Source organism: Maylandia zebra, linkage group LG19 (assembly GCF_041146795.1).
Source record: "Maylandia zebra isolate NMK-2024a linkage group LG19, Mzebra_GT3a, whole genome shotgun sequence".
NCBI classification, from domain to species: domain Eukaryota; kingdom Metazoa; phylum Chordata; class Actinopteri; order Cichliformes; family Cichlidae; genus Maylandia; species Maylandia zebra.
This window is the reverse complement of record NC_135185.1, coordinates 9,379,029-9,396,296: the sequence shown is the minus strand read 5'-3', so window position 1 is coordinate 9,396,296 and position 17,268 is coordinate 9,379,029. Positions and strand designations below refer to the sequence as shown.

The following is a 17,268-nucleotide window of genomic DNA, read 5'->3' as shown; positions in this document are numbered from 1 at the left end:
CATCCTGATAATAATGAATTACAGTAGTCCAGCCTGGAAGTAATAAATGCATGAACTAGTTTTTCAGCGTCACTCTGAGACAGGATATTTTTAATTTTAGAGATGTTGCGCAAATGGAAGAACGCAGTCTTACATATTTGTTTAAGATGTGCATTGAAGGACATGTCCTGGTCAAAAATGACTCCAAGGTTCCTCACAGCATTACTGGAGGCCAAGGTAATGCCATCTAGAGTAAGAATCTGGTTAGATACCATATTTCTAGGCTTTTCAGGGCCGAGTACAATAACCTCAGTTTTATCTGAATTAAGAAGCAGAAAGTTAGCGGCCATCCAGGTCTTTATGTCTTTAAGACATTCCTGCAGTTTAACTAATTGGTGTGTGTTATCTGGCTTCATGGACAGATAGAGCTGGGTGTCATCTGCATAGCAGTGAAAATGTATGCTATGTCTTCTAATGATGCTGCCTAAGGGAAGCATGTATAATGTAAACAGAATTGGTCCTAGCACTGAACCCTGTGGAACTCCATAATTAACCTCAGTGTGTTAAGAGGACTCTCCATTTACATGCACAAACTGGAGTCTATTAGATAGATATGATACAAACCACTGCAGTGCAGTACCTGTAATACCTACAGCATGTTCTAATCGCTCTAATACGATATTATGGTCGACAGTATCGAACGCTGCACTGAGGTCTAGCAGGACAAGCACAGAGATGAGTCCACTGTCAGAGGCCATAAGAAGATCATTTGTAACCTTCACTAAAGCTGTTTCTGTGCTGTGATGAGCTCTGAAACCTGACTGAAACTCTTCAAATAAGCCATTCCTCTGCAGATGATCTGTTAGCTGTTTGACAACTACTCTTTCAAGGATTTTTGATATGAAAGGAAGGTTGGAGATTGGCCTATAATTAGCTAAGACTGCTGGGTCTAGAGATGGCTTTTTGAGTAAAGGTTTAACTACAGCCAGCTTGAAGGCCTGTGGTACATAGCCGATCATTAGAGATAGGTTGATCATATTTAAGATCAAAGAATTAATTAATGGCAGGACTTCTTTGAGCAGTTTTGTAGGAATGGGATCTAAAAGACACGTTGATGGCTTGGAGGAAGTAATTATTGAAGTTAATTCAGAAAGATCAATTAGAGAAAAAGAGTCTAACTTAACATCGATGGTACTAAGAGTAGCTGTAGATAATATTACATCTGTGGGATGATTACTGGTAATTTTTTCTCTAATGATAAAAATTTTATTTGTGAAGAAGTTCATGAAGTCATTAATAGTTAACGTTAAAGGGATTGTTGGCTCAAAAGAGCTCTGACTTTTTGTCAGCCTGGCTACAGTGCTGAAGAGAAACCTGGGGTTGTTCTTATTTTCTTCAATCAGTGATGAATAGTATTTAAATGTTCTGGCTTTGCGGAGGGCTTTCTTATAAAGCAGCAAACTATTTCTCCAGGCCAAATGATGATCCTCTAAATTTGTGACACGCCATTTCCTCTCCAGATTACGAGTCTTCTGCTTTAGGGTACGTGTTTGAGAATTATACCACGGAGTCAGGTACTTCTGATTTGAGACCTTAGTTTTCACAGGAGCTACAGTATCCAGAGTCATACGTAGTGAGGAGGTGAAATTATTAACAAGATAATCGACCTCTGTTGGGGTAGCGTTCAGATAGCTGCTCTGCTCTGTGTTGGTACAGGGCATTGGAGATGATAACAGTGGGTGGATTATATTCTTAAACTTAGTTACAGCGCTTTCAGAAAGACATCTACTTTGATAAAGTCTACTCTTCACAAGCTGTGTAATCAATTATTGTAAATGTAAATGTTATCAGGAAATGATCAGACAGGAGAGGGTTTTCAGGAAACACTGTTAAATGTTCCGCTTCTATGCCATATGTTAAAACAAGATCTAGAGTGTGATTAAAGTGGTGGGTGGGTTCTTTTACATTTTGAGAGAAACCAATTGAGTCTAATAACAGATTAAATGCCATGTTGAGGCTGTCATTTTTAGCATCTACATGGATGTTAAAATCACCCACAATAATTATTTTATCTGAGCTCAAAACTAAATTAGATATAAAGTCTGAGAAATCAGACAGAAACTCTGTGTAAGGCCCAGGTGGACGATAGATGATAACAAGTAAGACTGGTTTCTGAGTTTCACAGCTGGGGTGGACGAGGCTAAGCATCAGGCTTTCAAATGAATTAAAAGTCTGTCTTGGTCTTTCATTAACTATTAGGCTGGTGTGAAAAATTGCTGCCACACCGCCCCCTCGGCCTGTGCTTCGAGATTTCTGGTAGTTAGAATGACTCAGGGGTGTTGATTCATTTAAACTAACATAATCATCCTGCTGCAACCAGGTTTCTGTAAGGCAGAGTAAATCAATTTGTTGATCAATTATTAAGTCATGTACTAACAGAGACTTGGAGGAGAGAGACCTAATATTTAATAATCCACATTTCACTGTTTTACTCTTTGGTTCATATGTGGATACTGTATTGTTCTTTCTTTGTAATTGTTTATACAAAGACTGTTTAGACAGAGAGGGAGCAGCAGAGCGAGCAGCGGCGCTCCGTGCTCATCAGACCCTCTGCTCTTCATCGCCATCGTGACTGCAGCTGCAGTTTCAGAGCAAACCTCTATTTAAACTGTGAAAGGAGGAAGTGTCATTGGGTCAAAGGTCAGCCACCTCAAAGCGTCTCTCTGAGAGTGGTTCAAATTCATGCACACCTCGCCGGTATTAGCCTGATTTAAGGGGTCAAAGGTGAAGCTGACAGAACAAGTGACACAGACAGGAAGTGACACGGATGGTTAGATCAGCTAAAAGGAAACTTGCGGCTCAGGAGCGATCAGGAGCCGTTTCCATGGTTACACTCGGCGCCCTTTCTCACACCTGTGCTGCTTCCTGTTACCTGAATCATTCCAGCGCTTCACGTCGACGCGTCCACTTACTTGCCGTGCAGCGTCCTGTGCTCGCTCTCCAGCGCCCTCTGTTTGCCCTTCAGCGCCGCGTGCTGACTGATCAGCTGCTCGTACTCGTGAGCCTGCCTCTCGTGAACGCTCAGCAGGCGCTCGTGATCACTGAGCACGCCCTCTCTGGCTCGCCACGCCTCCTCGCGCTGCCGCTGCCACGACTCCACCTCCGTCTCCAGGGCGGTCACCTGGCCTTGCAGCACGGCATTCTGGGCCATGAGAGAGGCGCTCTGAGAGGAGAGGGTGGAGTTCTCCACCTGAGAGGACACAGAGATGAAGCGTGAGTGCGATGGCCTGAGTGTAAACTGGGTCAAAGTTACACGTGTGTGAGCGTGCGTGAGCGTGCCTGCAGCTTCGCCGTCTGTGTGTGCAACGCCGAGTTCTGCTCCTGCAGCGTGGTGGTGTGCCGCTGCAGCGCCGCCATCTGGTTGTTGAGGGAAGTGTTCTGGTTCTCCAGCTGCTTCAGCTGCTCCTTCAGCAGACTGCTCTCCGTCTGCAGGGAGGCGTTCTGGACCAAACAAACACAGTTTCACAGCAGTCACACAAACTCATCCATCAAATTAGCACAAAGCGTTTTTCACGTGTGAGAACATTTCTGAGGTGCTGAACAGGAAACGTTCCTGTGCTGCTATAATCATTAACAGTGATAACATCATTATTAATGATGATGATCAGAAACAGCGGCTCACGTTCTTCTCCACGTCGATCAGGTGATCTTTGATTCGCAGCAGTTCGGCCGTGGCGCTGCGGTCAGCCGCCGGGTGCTGCTGGGAGTTGTGGTTTACTTCCTCGTGCTGCTGATGGGAGGCGGACGCCGTCTGACGAGCCTGCAGCGGGAAAGAAAAATGTCAGACTGTCGCACAGCTTCAACGTTACAGAGGCGAAGGCGCGTTTCCTCACAGCTTCCAGCTCCGCGTGAAGCGTCTTGTTGAGGGCGCCGCTTTCTTCCAGCTTCTTTTCCAGGCTGGAGATTTTCTCCTCCTTGACCTTCATGGTCTGCTGGACGGTTTCCTCCAGCCGAGACTCCAGCAGCCTGTACCTGCTGACATTCAAACACATCCGTGAGTCGTCAGAGATCCGCTTTAAAGTGCACAGGTAAGGTCGCGGGGTCGTACCTGTCCTCCAGCGTGTGCTCCTGCTGCAGCAGCTTCTCCCGGTTCAGTCCGATCTTCTCCAGCTCTTCGTTCAGTCGCTCCAGCTCGACCTTCTGCTGCTGGACGCTCAGCTTCTCCGACACCAGCTCCTGCAAAACCGCAACACAAACACCGCTGAAGGTCACGGGCGCTCGGCGTCAGGCTCAGAGCGGCCGACGTCGCCGAGCGTCTGCCTGAGCGTCTGCAGTACAGCTGGGACATATTATACCTTTCACGGTAACACCGGTGTAATGTTAGGCAACGATAAGAAAATGAAACATCGCGATAGAACATGGGTAAAACACGCATGTGCGGTGCCTTTGTTTTTATACAAACATGGCGTAAAAAAGCACGGCGGTGGAGAACAAGAAGGCAAACAGACGAACAAAAATAGGTTTGTAAAAGTGGAGCAACCGCAGTGATGTGGAACTGGTTTGGTTTTCGTCAGAAAGCCACCAAAGCACAATGTTTTGTAGAACATGCCAGCGGGCTGTCGTGGTGAAGGGAGGAAACACCACAAACCTATTTCATCATCTGAAGCAGAAGCGCTTCGAGTACAACACAGCTGTCAACGAAGAGGCTTCAACAAGCGCGGTGGTGAGACCAGAGAAGCTGACCCAACAAACAGTCGGCTTTAAATAGCTGCAGGCCTTAGCCAACGCTGGGGGGAACGAACTAACGCAGAGACGCATCGTTTAGGATATGATGCCCACTCAGAGTGTGGAGGAGGTTTCACACAGGTGCATTTGCTCTGTCACATGTTTGTAGCTTTAATGCAGATAAAACACAGCTGCTTGTTCAAGTGGAAATAAACTGATGATTTTTTTGCACTAATAAAGTTGAGTTGTAAAGTATTTAGTCTCGCATCAGTTACATGGTGAGTTACATCGTTTGGCCACACTGCCCCGCCCCACTCTGCAGGTTTCCAAAGAGCCGAGAATGAACAGCTGACACAAGTTACAGTCTGTTTTAACCACATGCGCGTTTTCAGACTTGCTGATTGGTTGTTCAGGACTCGATGTGGCGCTCACAGGAACCTTCCACGCTGATGCTGTAAAGAACACCCCAGTGTTCAGTACCTAGCAGTGCAGCACCCCCTGCTGGCCTTCTGGTGTATATGTCGGTTAAAGCTGACCTAGCGCCTCGTCTTTGATTGAGATTCAGATTTTGATACATTGTTTTCATTTTACTGCTTTTTTTGCAGTTCTGAGAGCAAAGAAACTGATTAACCCTTTAAAGCCCACCACAGAACCAAGTCCACCAGAGCTCACCTTCATATTTTTACCTGCTGTCGTTCCATCTTTCAAGCTGCTACACATCAATACAAGTTTTAATAACATGTATGCATTAAGTCCGTAGTAACTATATACCCTGCCTTCTTGTTTATTACACATATTTCCAACCACAGCAAACTGACTGAGTGTCTCTGTAGTTTCATTTTTGAGCTACACTCACTTTTATAAACTTCAGGAGAAACTCAAACTTAAACAGTGCAGTTTAAGTTCAAGGCAAACACGCTCCTCTGAAAGGCCCTGTAGGAAAAACTACGTTTCCCACAAGAAAAAAATGATGTCACTTCCTGACATGCCATAGTAGGAAGTGCAATGAACAGCTGATCGGATCTGCAAAGCGTGTTTCTGGATTATGACGTTTTTTACGTGCCTTCTGCAAAGGACGAGCTGAATGCATGTTATGGAAGTGCGGCTCCTCCGGTCTCACATGCAAAAACATTCCTGCGACAGCTTATGCAGCTGCAATTCTCCTGGGATTTAAAAGTCGTTACTCGGAGCGTGTGCGCTCTGATGGCAGCCTCGCGGTCTCACAGGCATCAGCAGCAACGAGGAGACTGACACAGACCCACGAGTGACGCTTCTACAGCTCACCTGCTCAGATCCAAACTCTGAACTAGAATCTAAATAACCCGCCCAGCGGCGCCACGGACACCTGCTTAAACGAAGCTCCTCCCCCTGCCCCTTCTCTCACCTCTCTGAGCGTGGCCAGCGTCCTCTTGTCGATCGTCGCTTGTTTCTGAAGCTCCTTGTTCTCTCGCTCCACCTCCTTTGCTTTCACCGCCGCCTCCTTCATTCGCTCCACCTCCTTTTTGAGAGCTCCTCCCTCCTTCGTGACCTCGGTGAGCCTCCTGGTTTTCTCCTCCAGCTCCGTCTCCTTCCCCTCCAGGAGCGTCCTCATCCTCCAGCTCTCCTTCTCCAGCTGCTTCCGGCCCTTCTCCGACTGCTCCAGGTCCAGCTGGAGCTTCTTCCTCTCCTCGTCTCCTTCCACTCGCCTCCTCCGCTCCTCCTTCAGCTCCTCCACCTCCCTCTTCAGGTCCTCCTCTCTGCTTTCTGCCTCCTGCCGCCTCCTCTCTTCCTCCACCCTGTCCTCTTTGCTCTTCTCCATCTCCTCCTCTATGTGATGCTTCTCCTGGTTCAGAGCTGTCAGGTTCACCTCCAGCCTCTCCACTCTCTTCCTCTCTCCCTGCGCCTCCTCCCCAGCTTGATCCAGCCTCCTCTGCAGCTCCTGCATCTCCCTCTGCGCCTCCTGGAGCTCCTCTTGCACAGTGGTGAGGCGGGTGGATGAGGAGCGCAGGCTCTCCAGGGAGCAGCGGAGCTCCAGGTTCTCCTTGGACAGCAGTCCGTTTTCAGCCTCCTGCTTCGTCAGCCGCTGCAGCTCCCGCTGGCTCTCCTCTGCCTCCCGCTTCAGCCTGTGCACCTCCTGCTCCAAGGAGGTCACCTGTTTCTCCAGAGCCTCGGAGCGCTCGCTGCACGCCCGCAGAGACGCCACCTGGAGGCGACACGGGCACGTTACACTTATGCTGCAGTGAGACTCGTCAGAGAGGAGGAAGCGTTTACGTACCTCTCTGCTGAGCGCCTCCCGGCTCCTCTCCAGCCGCGCCACCTCTCGCTCCGCCTCCTCACACCGCCCCGCCCGCTCCCTCAGCCTCTCTGCCTCCTCATTGGATACTTTGAGCTGTGTTTCCAGGCTGGCCAATCGGGAGCTGGTGTCGGTGATGCTCTGGTGCAGCAGGCGGTTCTCTGATTCCACCTCGCGGACCCTCGCCACGCTGTTAGACTGAGCGCGCTCCTGAAGGGACGCCACTGCCTCCGACAGGTGCTGCTTCTCGCTCTCCAGCTCTGAGATCTGATTGGACAAACAGAAGTCAGCCGGTCTCCTCTGCGACTGACAGTGAAGGAGATGTTACCTGAGCGTGCCACACACCTGTCGGTCCTTCTCCGCCTTCAGAGCGTGCATGTCGCGCTCCAGACTCTGTTTCTCCTTCAGTAGCTCCTCCCCCAGAGCCTCCATGTCCTGATTGGTTATTTTCTCCTGGTCCAGTAAACCCTGCAGACGCTCCAGCTGAAACAAACACAGGTGTTGCTTTTAGAGACAGGGGAGTGTTTCAAAGCTCACTGAGCTTGAATGATGCTGCAGGACGTTAAAACTGGACAAAAACAGTTAAAACTGTGCCGTTAAAAGACGAGACGAGTTTGTTATCAGGGTTTCACGTCGTCATGTTTACTCTCTGAAAGTTCCCCTGCAGCACAGACGGAAACACAAATACTGGACGAATGAAGGTTTACTGAGTGATGTTCATGTTTGCGTGCACGACTGGTGCACCTGGAGTCAGGTGGAGACACCGGCTTGTGTGTATGAGTTTTACTGTAAACCTTAACCGATGACATCCATGTTTCTTTATTGATCAGCTGTGTTATCAATCAGTAAAAGTTACATGTATGTGTCTCATATCAGCATCTAGACTAAACGCTGCACGCCTGCAGGACTGAGACGCGATGCATCACTGTTACTGTAAAATCAAATCACCGCTCAGATGGCAGAAATCAAAGTTTATTAAACTTTAATTAAAAAACAGAATCCCCACAGCAGCGCCTCGAGCCGGTGAACAGCAGGAGTGACTGTGAGTCCCACCTTGTTGCTGAGACTCTGGTTCTCCCGGTCCAGCTCCTGCGTGTGGAGCTGCTTCTCCTGCAGGAGGTGGTTCTCCTCCTTCAGCCTCTCTATGGACGCCTGCAGCTCCCGGTTCTCCTTCTCCAGCTTCAGCATGCGGCTGGAGACGCACTCGTTCAGCTCGTCGACCAGAGACTTACGGGCTGGGCGGAGAGAAGAGAGCCGGTTACCAGTGTACAGACGGGTGGAGGACAGACAGGCTGAGGACAGACAGGTGGAGGCTCACTCTCGGTATTGTCGTGGTTCTTGGTGAGCTGCTCCAGCTCCCAGCCCAGGTGAGCCGACTCGTTCATGCTCTGCTTCTGTCCGATCTCCAGCAGCATGTTCTCCTCCACCAGCTCCTCCAGCCGTCGCCGCTCGCTGTCCCGCTCCTGCAGACAGGTGGAGGGACAGACAGGTGGATGATGATTTTTACAGAGACCAGCGTTCTTCTGGTTTCTGCCCACTCTATTAATTGTTTATGCTTTTCAGGGTCCCAGGGGGCGGAGCCTATCCCAGAGGTCACAGGGGGAGGGGCGGTGTATAGACTGGGCAGGTGGCCAGCCCATCACAGACGTGTGTGCTGTTACACTGCATTTTATTATAGTTTGTTTATCACCTGAGCACGCTGATGCCATGTGACCGTTTGTCACAGGAAGTGGGGATTTTTTACAGGTAAAGGGGGCGTGATCGTAAACGATGATGATGAGAACTTCAGAGGCTGACCCTGACAGTAAGGGGAGGTGCTCTCATCCTACGTGTGTTAATATACGTCACACACCACCCAGCCACCATCTCGTCACAGAGAGAAAGCTTTGTGTCAAGAACATCTGGAAACATCTGGCGCGGTCACTGTGTGAACCATGTGACGGCGTGGGTCTGGGTCGTACCATCTCCAGGTCGTGGATCTTCGCCCGCAGTAGCAGGTTGTCTTTCTCCAGCGTGTGCAGTTTGTCACAGCGCCCCCGTGAGGCCGACAGCTGCTCCTCCAACAAAACCTTCGTCTCCAGCAGGGTCAGGTTGTCTTCGCGGAGCTCCTGGAGCGCGCACGCAAGCACACACACGCACGCACACACACACACACGGTCAGATTAAGTGCAGAAATGTGTTCGGTGTGAGGACATAAACAGAAACATGAAAATATTAAAACCATGAAAATAATCGTTCACCCCTTTGTCTTTTTTTTCTGTCAGCAACGACATTAAAACCACCTGACATCACCAGGCCCCTCCCCCGAGTGGAGGTGGTGTGGATGCCACACACCTCTGCAGGTGTCCTGGAAGCTGTGCGGTGAGGTCTGTGTACATCACTCTCAGTCAGGCATTAACCGCCTGACAGAGGGCGCCGCCACGGAGGCGTGTGCAGGTCTGTGGTTAGGGAGGGGATCAAACATGAAAGCAGGACCCAGGTGTCCCAGCTGAACACCACCCGGAGCACCACCCGGTCTGCACACACTGTTGTTCTTATGCTCATCTGTTTACAGCGTTCAATTGTCGCTCCTTACACAGACTGTATGCAGAAGATGGGAATAGCCAGGTATTTGTCTGTGAAGGTTCTCAGTCATCCAGGTCATCGTAGTCTAAGGAGCTTGGAAAGAAAAGCGTCTGGACTTCAAGTTGCTTGAAGACGTTTCACCTCTCATCCAAGAAGCTTCTTCAGTTCTAAGGTCAAATGGTGGAGAGTCCCAGATTTAAACCCAGTGGGAGTTTCCCCCCACAGAGGGACAAAGGACCCCTGATGATCCTCTAATCACATGAGCCAAGGTGTGAAAGCGGGTGTGGGTCTGGGACTCTCCAGCATTTGACCTTAGAACTGAAGAAGCTTCTCGGATCAGAGGTGAAACATCTTCAAGCAACTTGAAGTCCAGACGCTTTTCTTTCCAAGCTCCTTAGACTAGCCCTGTATTTGACTCCCTTTTGGAGCCAGCCTGAAGCGGACGCCAGAGGACCCACAGCTTCCTGTTTCAGGCGGCGTGCGGAGGTGGTGGTGGTGTTTGTCGGTGGCTTTAATGTGGAGGCTGCTCTGTGGTGAGACGCTCTGGTTTTACCTCCACTCGGGTTTTGTAGAAGTGAACGTCGTTGAGCTTCTCTTTGCATCTGCTCAGTTCGGTCTCCAGGCGGTCGACGCGAGCGGCTCGTTCCCGCATGGAGTCCACCTCGTCCCGGTACACCCGGGCGGAGCGCGCCTCGACGGACAGAGACTGGTTCTGAAAAATAAAACAGGAACACGTTATCGTCACTTCCTTCCTGTTATTAATCCAAACCTCACGATAAAAGCGCCGCCACCATCCAACCACTCTGTACGAACCCAGAGCAGCAGCCTGCTTAAACTTCTTCTATACAAACGCTCTGATCTCCTGATGCTCTGTAATCTGTTGGTAATTTAAATGCTGAAGCCGTGCAGGATTACACGTCATCCTGTTGTACACTTATTAATCTCTGCTGCGTGCTCAAAACCAGTTCATCAAACTGGGACAAAGTGACTGAGACCACTGCAGAGGGGGATGACCCTCCATCAGATTACATGTGAGTCTAATCCCAGCTCTGTGAGAGGACCGTGTTAGAAATAATCCATCGTGCAAACCATGTTCAGCTGGACAGAGCCGTCCTCCAATCACAGCCCACAGAGAGCAGGTCAAAGGTCAAACTGATCGATCCTTTTATGTAGAATATGGGCTCATCTTCAACCTGATGCAGCGTCGTTCCTGCTGAGGAGCGGTTCCAGCTGCTCCAGATGTTTCCAGCCTGTATTCAGTCACCGTCCGCCCTCACAGGCCGCCACAGAGCTCCGCCCCGAACACCTTCGCCTCATCAGCCGTCAGATGTTTCAACAGCTCCGACTTCTCCATCTTTCTGTTGCTCCTGGAACAACTTCATGGCAGATCCAAAGTGAGCAGATAAGAAATGCTCAGGTTGAACATTGGATGCTCTCTGTGGACCATCTTTAAATAATTACAGGCTCTGTTTTTGCTTCCTTTTAGGAAGCATCCCCTGCAGACGAGGATTCTCCCAAAAGCTGAGCACGACTCACACCGGGACGCAGGAAAACGAGCTTCCACAGAAACGCTCCTCACGGACACATGACCGCCTACTGTGGCTCAGCGCGTCAGTGATGTGTGACTCGTCCTGTTTCTCACCTCCTGTTTTAGTCTCTGCAGCTCCTGATCCAAACGCTCAGCTTCATGCCTCGAATCCATCAGCTGCTCCGTCTTCTCCTCCCTGCACACAGACACACACACACACGCACGCACGCACGCACGCACACACACACACACACACACACACACACACACACACACACACACAGTTAGTTATCTGACGCCAGCAGCACGCTCGCTCTGAGAGCACCCTGCTATTTCAGTGGTTAACGTGGTCGAGGTCGTGTGTTAGATTTCGTGGCTCCGTTTGTCTCTAAACTGTTTCCTGTCGGTCACCAGTTAAACACACGTCCTGTCAGCGTCGTTATGGAAACACCATCGGCGCTCTGACCTTCATGTAAAAAACAAAAACAAAAACGTGTGAGTGTGTTCAGCAGAGAGCTGCCTGGGTCAGTGAGTAACGCAGGCGTGCCTGCTGTTAACCTCCAGTCACGTGTCTCCGCCCTGTGATTACAGCGGCGTGGTCGTGTACACACGGCCTGTGAGATGTGCTGGAGCCTCGTTAGCGTTAGTTTGAGGTAAACATTACAGCTCGGGCTCGTCAGACTTTATTGGACGGGCGTGTTTGAAGGCGGAGACTCACAGCTCCTGTCTGTATCTGCGGAGCTTGGCTTTGGTGTCGGCGAGCTCCACGGACAGATGTTGCTTCTCTTCCTTGGAAAGCGCCGCCCCGGCCGAGCCGCCATTATTCACTCCCGCCCCCACGGAGCTCCGCCCGTGCTCTGGGCCGATCGTGCCCAGGACCCTGCACCCGTCCTGGGGCTGCTGACTGGACAGGTAGTCCCTCTCCTGGGTCAGGTCCACAATCACCTGTAAGGCAGGTGTCAGAGTGGGAAACGTGAACACTTCAGGTGAAATATGTTGAATCTCGTGTCAACAACAACAACGGACGTGAGATCGATGCGATCGGTCCAATCAAAGCTTCACACGTGACCTGCAGTCCTTTAAAGCTTAACCAGACAAACGTTCTGACCACACACTGAATATGAGCTACTGTGACCTCCCGTCAACAACACATCACAGAACGTCACATGGATCATTGAAGGCGACCAATCACGTTATTCTGAGACGTTACAGTTTTATCATCTCTCCTTCAGTTAAACACGACCTTCAGACTCAGCGCCTTGTTCACAGACATCACGGCGTCTGCGTCACGCTGACGACATGTGTATAAAGCTGCGTCTGCGAGCATACCTCGCTGGCTTTGTCTCGCTGGTCGATGAGCTGCCGCAGGGACGCCGCCATGTTGCGGGACAGAGGCTCGAGCTCCTCGTGGATGATCTCTGCTCCTTCCTCCAGCCAGGACAGGTCCAGAACATTCAGCTGGTTATGAGTCACCTGACACACACACACACACACACACACACACACACACACACACACACACACACACACACAATGCAGCTGAAATTTAGATTTTAAAGTTTCTAAACAGTTTCCTGCTCATGATGATGTCACAGTGAGTGTTACACCTGCTCTCTGGTTCAAGCCTGGTGCTGATAAGCCTAAACCAGAGGAGGGGTGTGGCCTCTCCTCAGGTGGTTGAGCGGTTTAGTTGGCTAATAAACAGCGACGGTGATCGTCCCGTGCTGGTTTCTGAGGGGTCCCTCCCCTTCAGCCTCTGCTATTGATACAAAATGATTTCTAAAGACTCAAGTTCAAAGACGTTTTAGCGTCACAGTCGACACAGACGCCAGCAGAAGGCCACGTCTCTGCTCAATGCAGGTGGCGTCCTCCTGGAGGCGCCAGAGGACAGTCTGCAGGTTAACCTGAACGCTGTGAGGCTGACGTGGGTCAGCACCTCCAGATGAAAACAGGCAGCAGGTACACACTAACGTGAGGGTGCTGCTGCTGCAGCGGCTCCACCTGGGACAAACTTTCCCGGGTGGAGACGCTGCAGCAGCACCATGTGATCAGTGATCAGCAGTGAAGCTGCTCTCAGCAGGTTTCAGTCACCTCCTGGATGTGAGACACGATGGCAGCCTGAGTCTGGATGTCCAGCAGCTTGATCTTCTCGATCATCTCCTCCTTACGCTCACACTGAGGAGACACACACACAGACAGACACACACAGACACACACAGGAAATGAAGGATTAAAATCAAATAGCAGCTGTTGCTTCTCTTGTTTGTTTGGTGGGTTATTAGTTATTTAGTTATTCAGCATCTTTAAAAACAAGATGACAGACGTCAGAAAACTTAAGTTAAAAATGAAAGTGTGTGTTACACATTAACAGCACAAAGAGTAAATAAAAAAACGACGTCACATAAAAGTCGAGATGGTAAATACGTCAGTAACAGGTGGACTCGGAGGTGAGGGGCTGTGCAGTTTATATCCACGACCCAATAAACACTGATGATGTAACTGCATGAGCACACGTCTGCTTTCTTACATTCAAAGCACAAAAATGAATCTTTGGATTCTGCTCTAAACTCACGTCTGTCTGGCCCACACATCGCAGACTAACTGCAGTTTTTAAAATCCAGCGTGCTCGACACGTCCGGGCTGATGATGTCAGACGTACAGCAGCAAAGCTCAGAGAAATCAAAGCATAAAGGTTCAGGTGGGAGGAGGCAGGTGTGCAGGTGAACGTTAGCAGGTAGAGGGCTGAGGGCAGCGTCATCCTCACTGATGTGCTTCTACCGTTAGTTGTCAGGTGTGTGTCTGAGGGCGGGGTCACAGCTATTTAATGCAACAACAACATCATTTCCCTGTGGTTTATCCTCCCTCCCTGTTCCCCTCATGGCCTTCCTCTTCCCGGGAACCAGTCGAGCAAGTGCAGGGAGGGAGGGAGACAAAGGGGGAGAGGGAGGGAGACAAAGGGGGAGAGGGAGGGAGACAAAGGGGGAGGGAAATTAGGAAGCTGGGAGAAACAAACAAAGAGAGGTGAGAAGAAGACGAGGTCGCTGCATTCAGAGGGATGGGAGAGCTGAACAGACCGAGCCCACCTGTCAGCACAGGTAAACTCAGCTCGATACATCTGGATAAATCACTTCCAGGGAGGAGCGGCTTCCAGCAACACGCTAAATAACCTGACTGTGATCAGGATCCACGGGGTTAACAGAAAAACAATTGACTGGTGTTTAAAAGAGCGAGAAGCCCCGCCCACATTCAGTCCAGCCCTCGTCAGCAGGAACACGAAGCGACGGCTGTGCTCAGACATGCAAAACGACACACACACAAACACGATTCCTGGGAGAGGCAGTGTGTGTGTGTGTGTGTGTGTGTGTGTGTGTGTGTGTGTGTGTGTGTGTGTGTGTGTTACCTGCACAGCACAGCCCAGAATCAGCAACAAAAGCCTCTTCAGTTCCTCCATGCTCTTTGCTGAGGGAACAAAACAGAGAAACTCGTGGTTACAGTCATGCCACGGCTCGATACACGGCGCCATGATGTCACGCCACAGCAGCAGCCGAGGTGCGGCAGTCACGCCGTCCGACCTCTGAGAACATCTGAGAAATAAATACAAACCACTTTTCAATCACACACACAGGTTTAAATCCTGCATCTTCAGCAAAGCGAAGGGCTGATAAAGTCTGTAAAGACGAGGCTTAAAGCACGAAAGCTACACAACTCTGTCACACACACACACACACACACACACACACGTTTTCCCAGGAAACCTCCAGAATTTGGGACCCCTGGACTTGATGAGTGTGTCTAATGAAACCGTCTGCACCTGTCAGCACAGCCTGGCCTCAGGTGTGTGATCAGCTGATCTCTGTGCACAGACGCTCAGTGCGTTCGAGCGTCTCAGCTCTCCTCACTGCGAGGACACTGTACGGGTGGCGCGTATGGACGAGCCGCCCCGGAGCAGCGGGCGGTCTCGTTCTAACAGCTGGGACAAAGTTTGAAGGGATGAGCACCGCCTGCTGCACCTGCGCAGATGAGATGGACTCATGTGTTTTCTGATCCTAACTGGACTGACTGCAGTTTATCTTCACTGCGCTGGTCGGGCGCTTTGATCAGCGTGTGGAGTAGAGCTGGGCGATATAAGATTTTTTCATATCACGATATGTTTTTTTCATTTCAGGCGATAACGATATATATCACGATATAAGCCAAATAACTATATTTGTAAGATTTAAATGTGCCGTTGCTCACAAGTAAAATGTGAAATAATCAGCAGCTTGTTTTGATTTAAATATTTATTTCCCATAATAAGTTCAACAGGGTAGATGTACTTAAGGAACATGAGACTTTTTCAGATAAATAAAGGCAAATATTGCAAACTACACAAAAGGCAGCCGCTAAAGCGTTTAAGTTTCAAAATAGAACAAACAAAACAGACTAAATTGTCAATTCCACTTAGAAATGATTAATTATAAAAATAAATCTTGGTTTGTTTTACAGAAGAACAGACAAAACTGACTAACTTTTGTCAATATCAAATAAACTGAGAACTAGAAGGAAATTCTCAATCTCTCCTTGTTGTATAGCTGAGCTTTTCAAACAGTTTTAACAGTTACTTTAGTCTGACAAAAGCCGAATTAGCGCTTCCAGTCAGAGACTGAGGCTACGTCCACACGTACACGGGTATTTTTGAAAACGGAGATTTTCCGTTTTCGTTTTAAAAAATAATCCCGTCCACACATAAAGGCAGAAATGAAGGAAAACGCTGCTATGAACATGCCAAAGCAGCAGGTGGAGCTAGATTCCTAACCGTGCAGAAACGTTGGCCAATCAGAAGTCTAGAAGCCTCGGTGGGAAAAAGTAAACAAAGCTGGGGCATAGAAGCAGAACCGAGTCGTATGTGTGGACGGACAGTAACTGTGTGTATATGTAAGCATTTAAACACTGCAGAGAGTAGAATTAACAGTAACAGTATTGTAGAAATTCATTTCACCGAAACAATAACATGGCGCACAGTGTGACGTCAAAAAATGCGCACACCTTTGACGCTGCGTTTTCTCAGTTTTTCTAGTCCACACGTAAATGCAAAAACGGAGTTTTCAAAAATCTTCGTTTTCAGTGACCAAAAACGCCGTTTACGTGTGGACGAAAGGTGCAAACGCATAGAAAAATCTGCGTTTTCAAAAATACCCGGGTACGTGTGGACGTAGCGCATGCACCAGTTTATTGTATTTCCAGACTTGCTTTCGGCACAATTTACAGTGCAAGCTACTCTGTTTTTTGTCAGACTTGAAATAGCCGAAATACCTTCACACTACGGAACTTCTATGGCTCTTCCGTTCGACAATCTCTCCGGCATTGGAACCATCATCTGTTTTCTCTTCGGTCACGCTCGGTTGATTTTTCTAGCCGCCACACTCATTTCCTCCATTACCCGGGCGGCACGGTGGCTGGCTGCTTCCCAAACAAATACACATGTGCGGCTTGGCACTTGTGCTGTACGTAATAAGTCACGTGACGTGACGCTGCAGCTGTGATTGGTTCAGCTCTGCACTACGTAATTGGATTGGCTGGGTTTTTTTTTGTGTGTGGCGAGGTCTATCGCGATAGTTTAATTTTTCTATCGAGAAAAAGTTATATCGCGATACATATCGTTATCGTTCTATCGCCCAGCTCTAGTGTGGAGGTACATTCACCTGTGGAGGTGTGTCGACGTAAGCGTTACCTGATATCGGGTCCTTGGCGATGCAGAGGATGTTGGGCAGCGGCATGACGATCAGCTGCTGCAGCGTGTCCTGTGACCGAGCGAAGAAGGAAAAGTGTCATTACAGTGACGATGATGACATCACATCAGGAAACAAAGCATGCTTAGCAATGAGGCGTTCAATGATCCACGTTCAGACCTTTCACATGTTCCCACCGCCAAAATAAAGGTGTTAATATTTCTGCGTTTTATAAATATTAACATGCCAGTGAGTCCTGCAGAGGCTAATGTGTGATCCAGTGTGCCTAAGAGGACCAGCTTCATTCACAGGTACAAGCTTCAGTCACTCGGTTTGTGCTTCATGAAATCAGAAGAAACACACACCTGTGTGTGTGTGTGTGTGTGTGTGTGTGTGTGTGTGTGTGTGTGTGTGTGTGTGTGTGTAGTCAGCCAACAGGAAACACCCTGCTGCTGACAAAGTGTGTGTCAGGAAATAAAAAGCCCACGAGG

The 17,268-nt window shown here is 49.3% G+C and overlaps 1 protein-coding gene across 4 annotated transcripts in view; it reads right to left on the bottom strand.

The window, feature by feature from the left end:
* The window catches only part of ccdc88c (coiled-coil domain containing 88C), a 50,376-nt gene that overhangs the window by 19,189 nt on the left and 13,919 nt on the right, over positions 1-17,268 (bottom strand). For 3 of the 4 annotated variants that reach the window (XM_023153613.3, XM_024806210.2, XM_024806212.2), the window contains 18 exons: positions 16,780-16,849; positions 14,470-14,528; positions 13,161-13,244; positions 12,399-12,542; positions 11,788-12,014; positions 11,184-11,265; positions 10,095-10,253; positions 8,938-9,084; positions 8,295-8,439; positions 8,030-8,211; positions 7,322-7,459; positions 6,959-7,243; positions 6,089-6,886; positions 4,088-4,215; positions 3,873-4,014; positions 3,662-3,799; positions 3,319-3,480; positions 2,952-3,229 (listed from right to left, as the gene is read on the bottom strand). In XM_023153613.3, coding sequence (XP_023009381.3) covers positions 2,952-3,229; positions 3,319-3,480; positions 3,662-3,799; positions 3,873-4,014; positions 4,088-4,215; positions 6,089-6,886; positions 6,959-7,243; positions 7,322-7,459; positions 8,030-8,211; positions 8,295-8,439; positions 8,938-9,084; positions 10,095-10,253; positions 11,184-11,265; positions 11,788-12,014; positions 12,399-12,542; positions 13,161-13,244; positions 14,470-14,528; positions 16,780-16,849 — 3,368 coding nt within the window. The remainder of the gene's footprint in view (positions 1-2,951; positions 3,230-3,318; positions 3,481-3,661; positions 3,800-3,872; positions 4,015-4,087; positions 4,216-6,088; positions 6,887-6,958; positions 7,244-7,321; positions 7,460-8,029; positions 8,212-8,294; positions 8,440-8,937; positions 9,085-10,094; positions 10,254-11,183; positions 11,266-11,787; positions 12,015-12,398; positions 12,543-13,160; positions 13,245-14,469; positions 14,529-16,779; positions 16,850-17,268) is intronic. The other variant, XM_024806211.2, reaches the window with a different exon arrangement.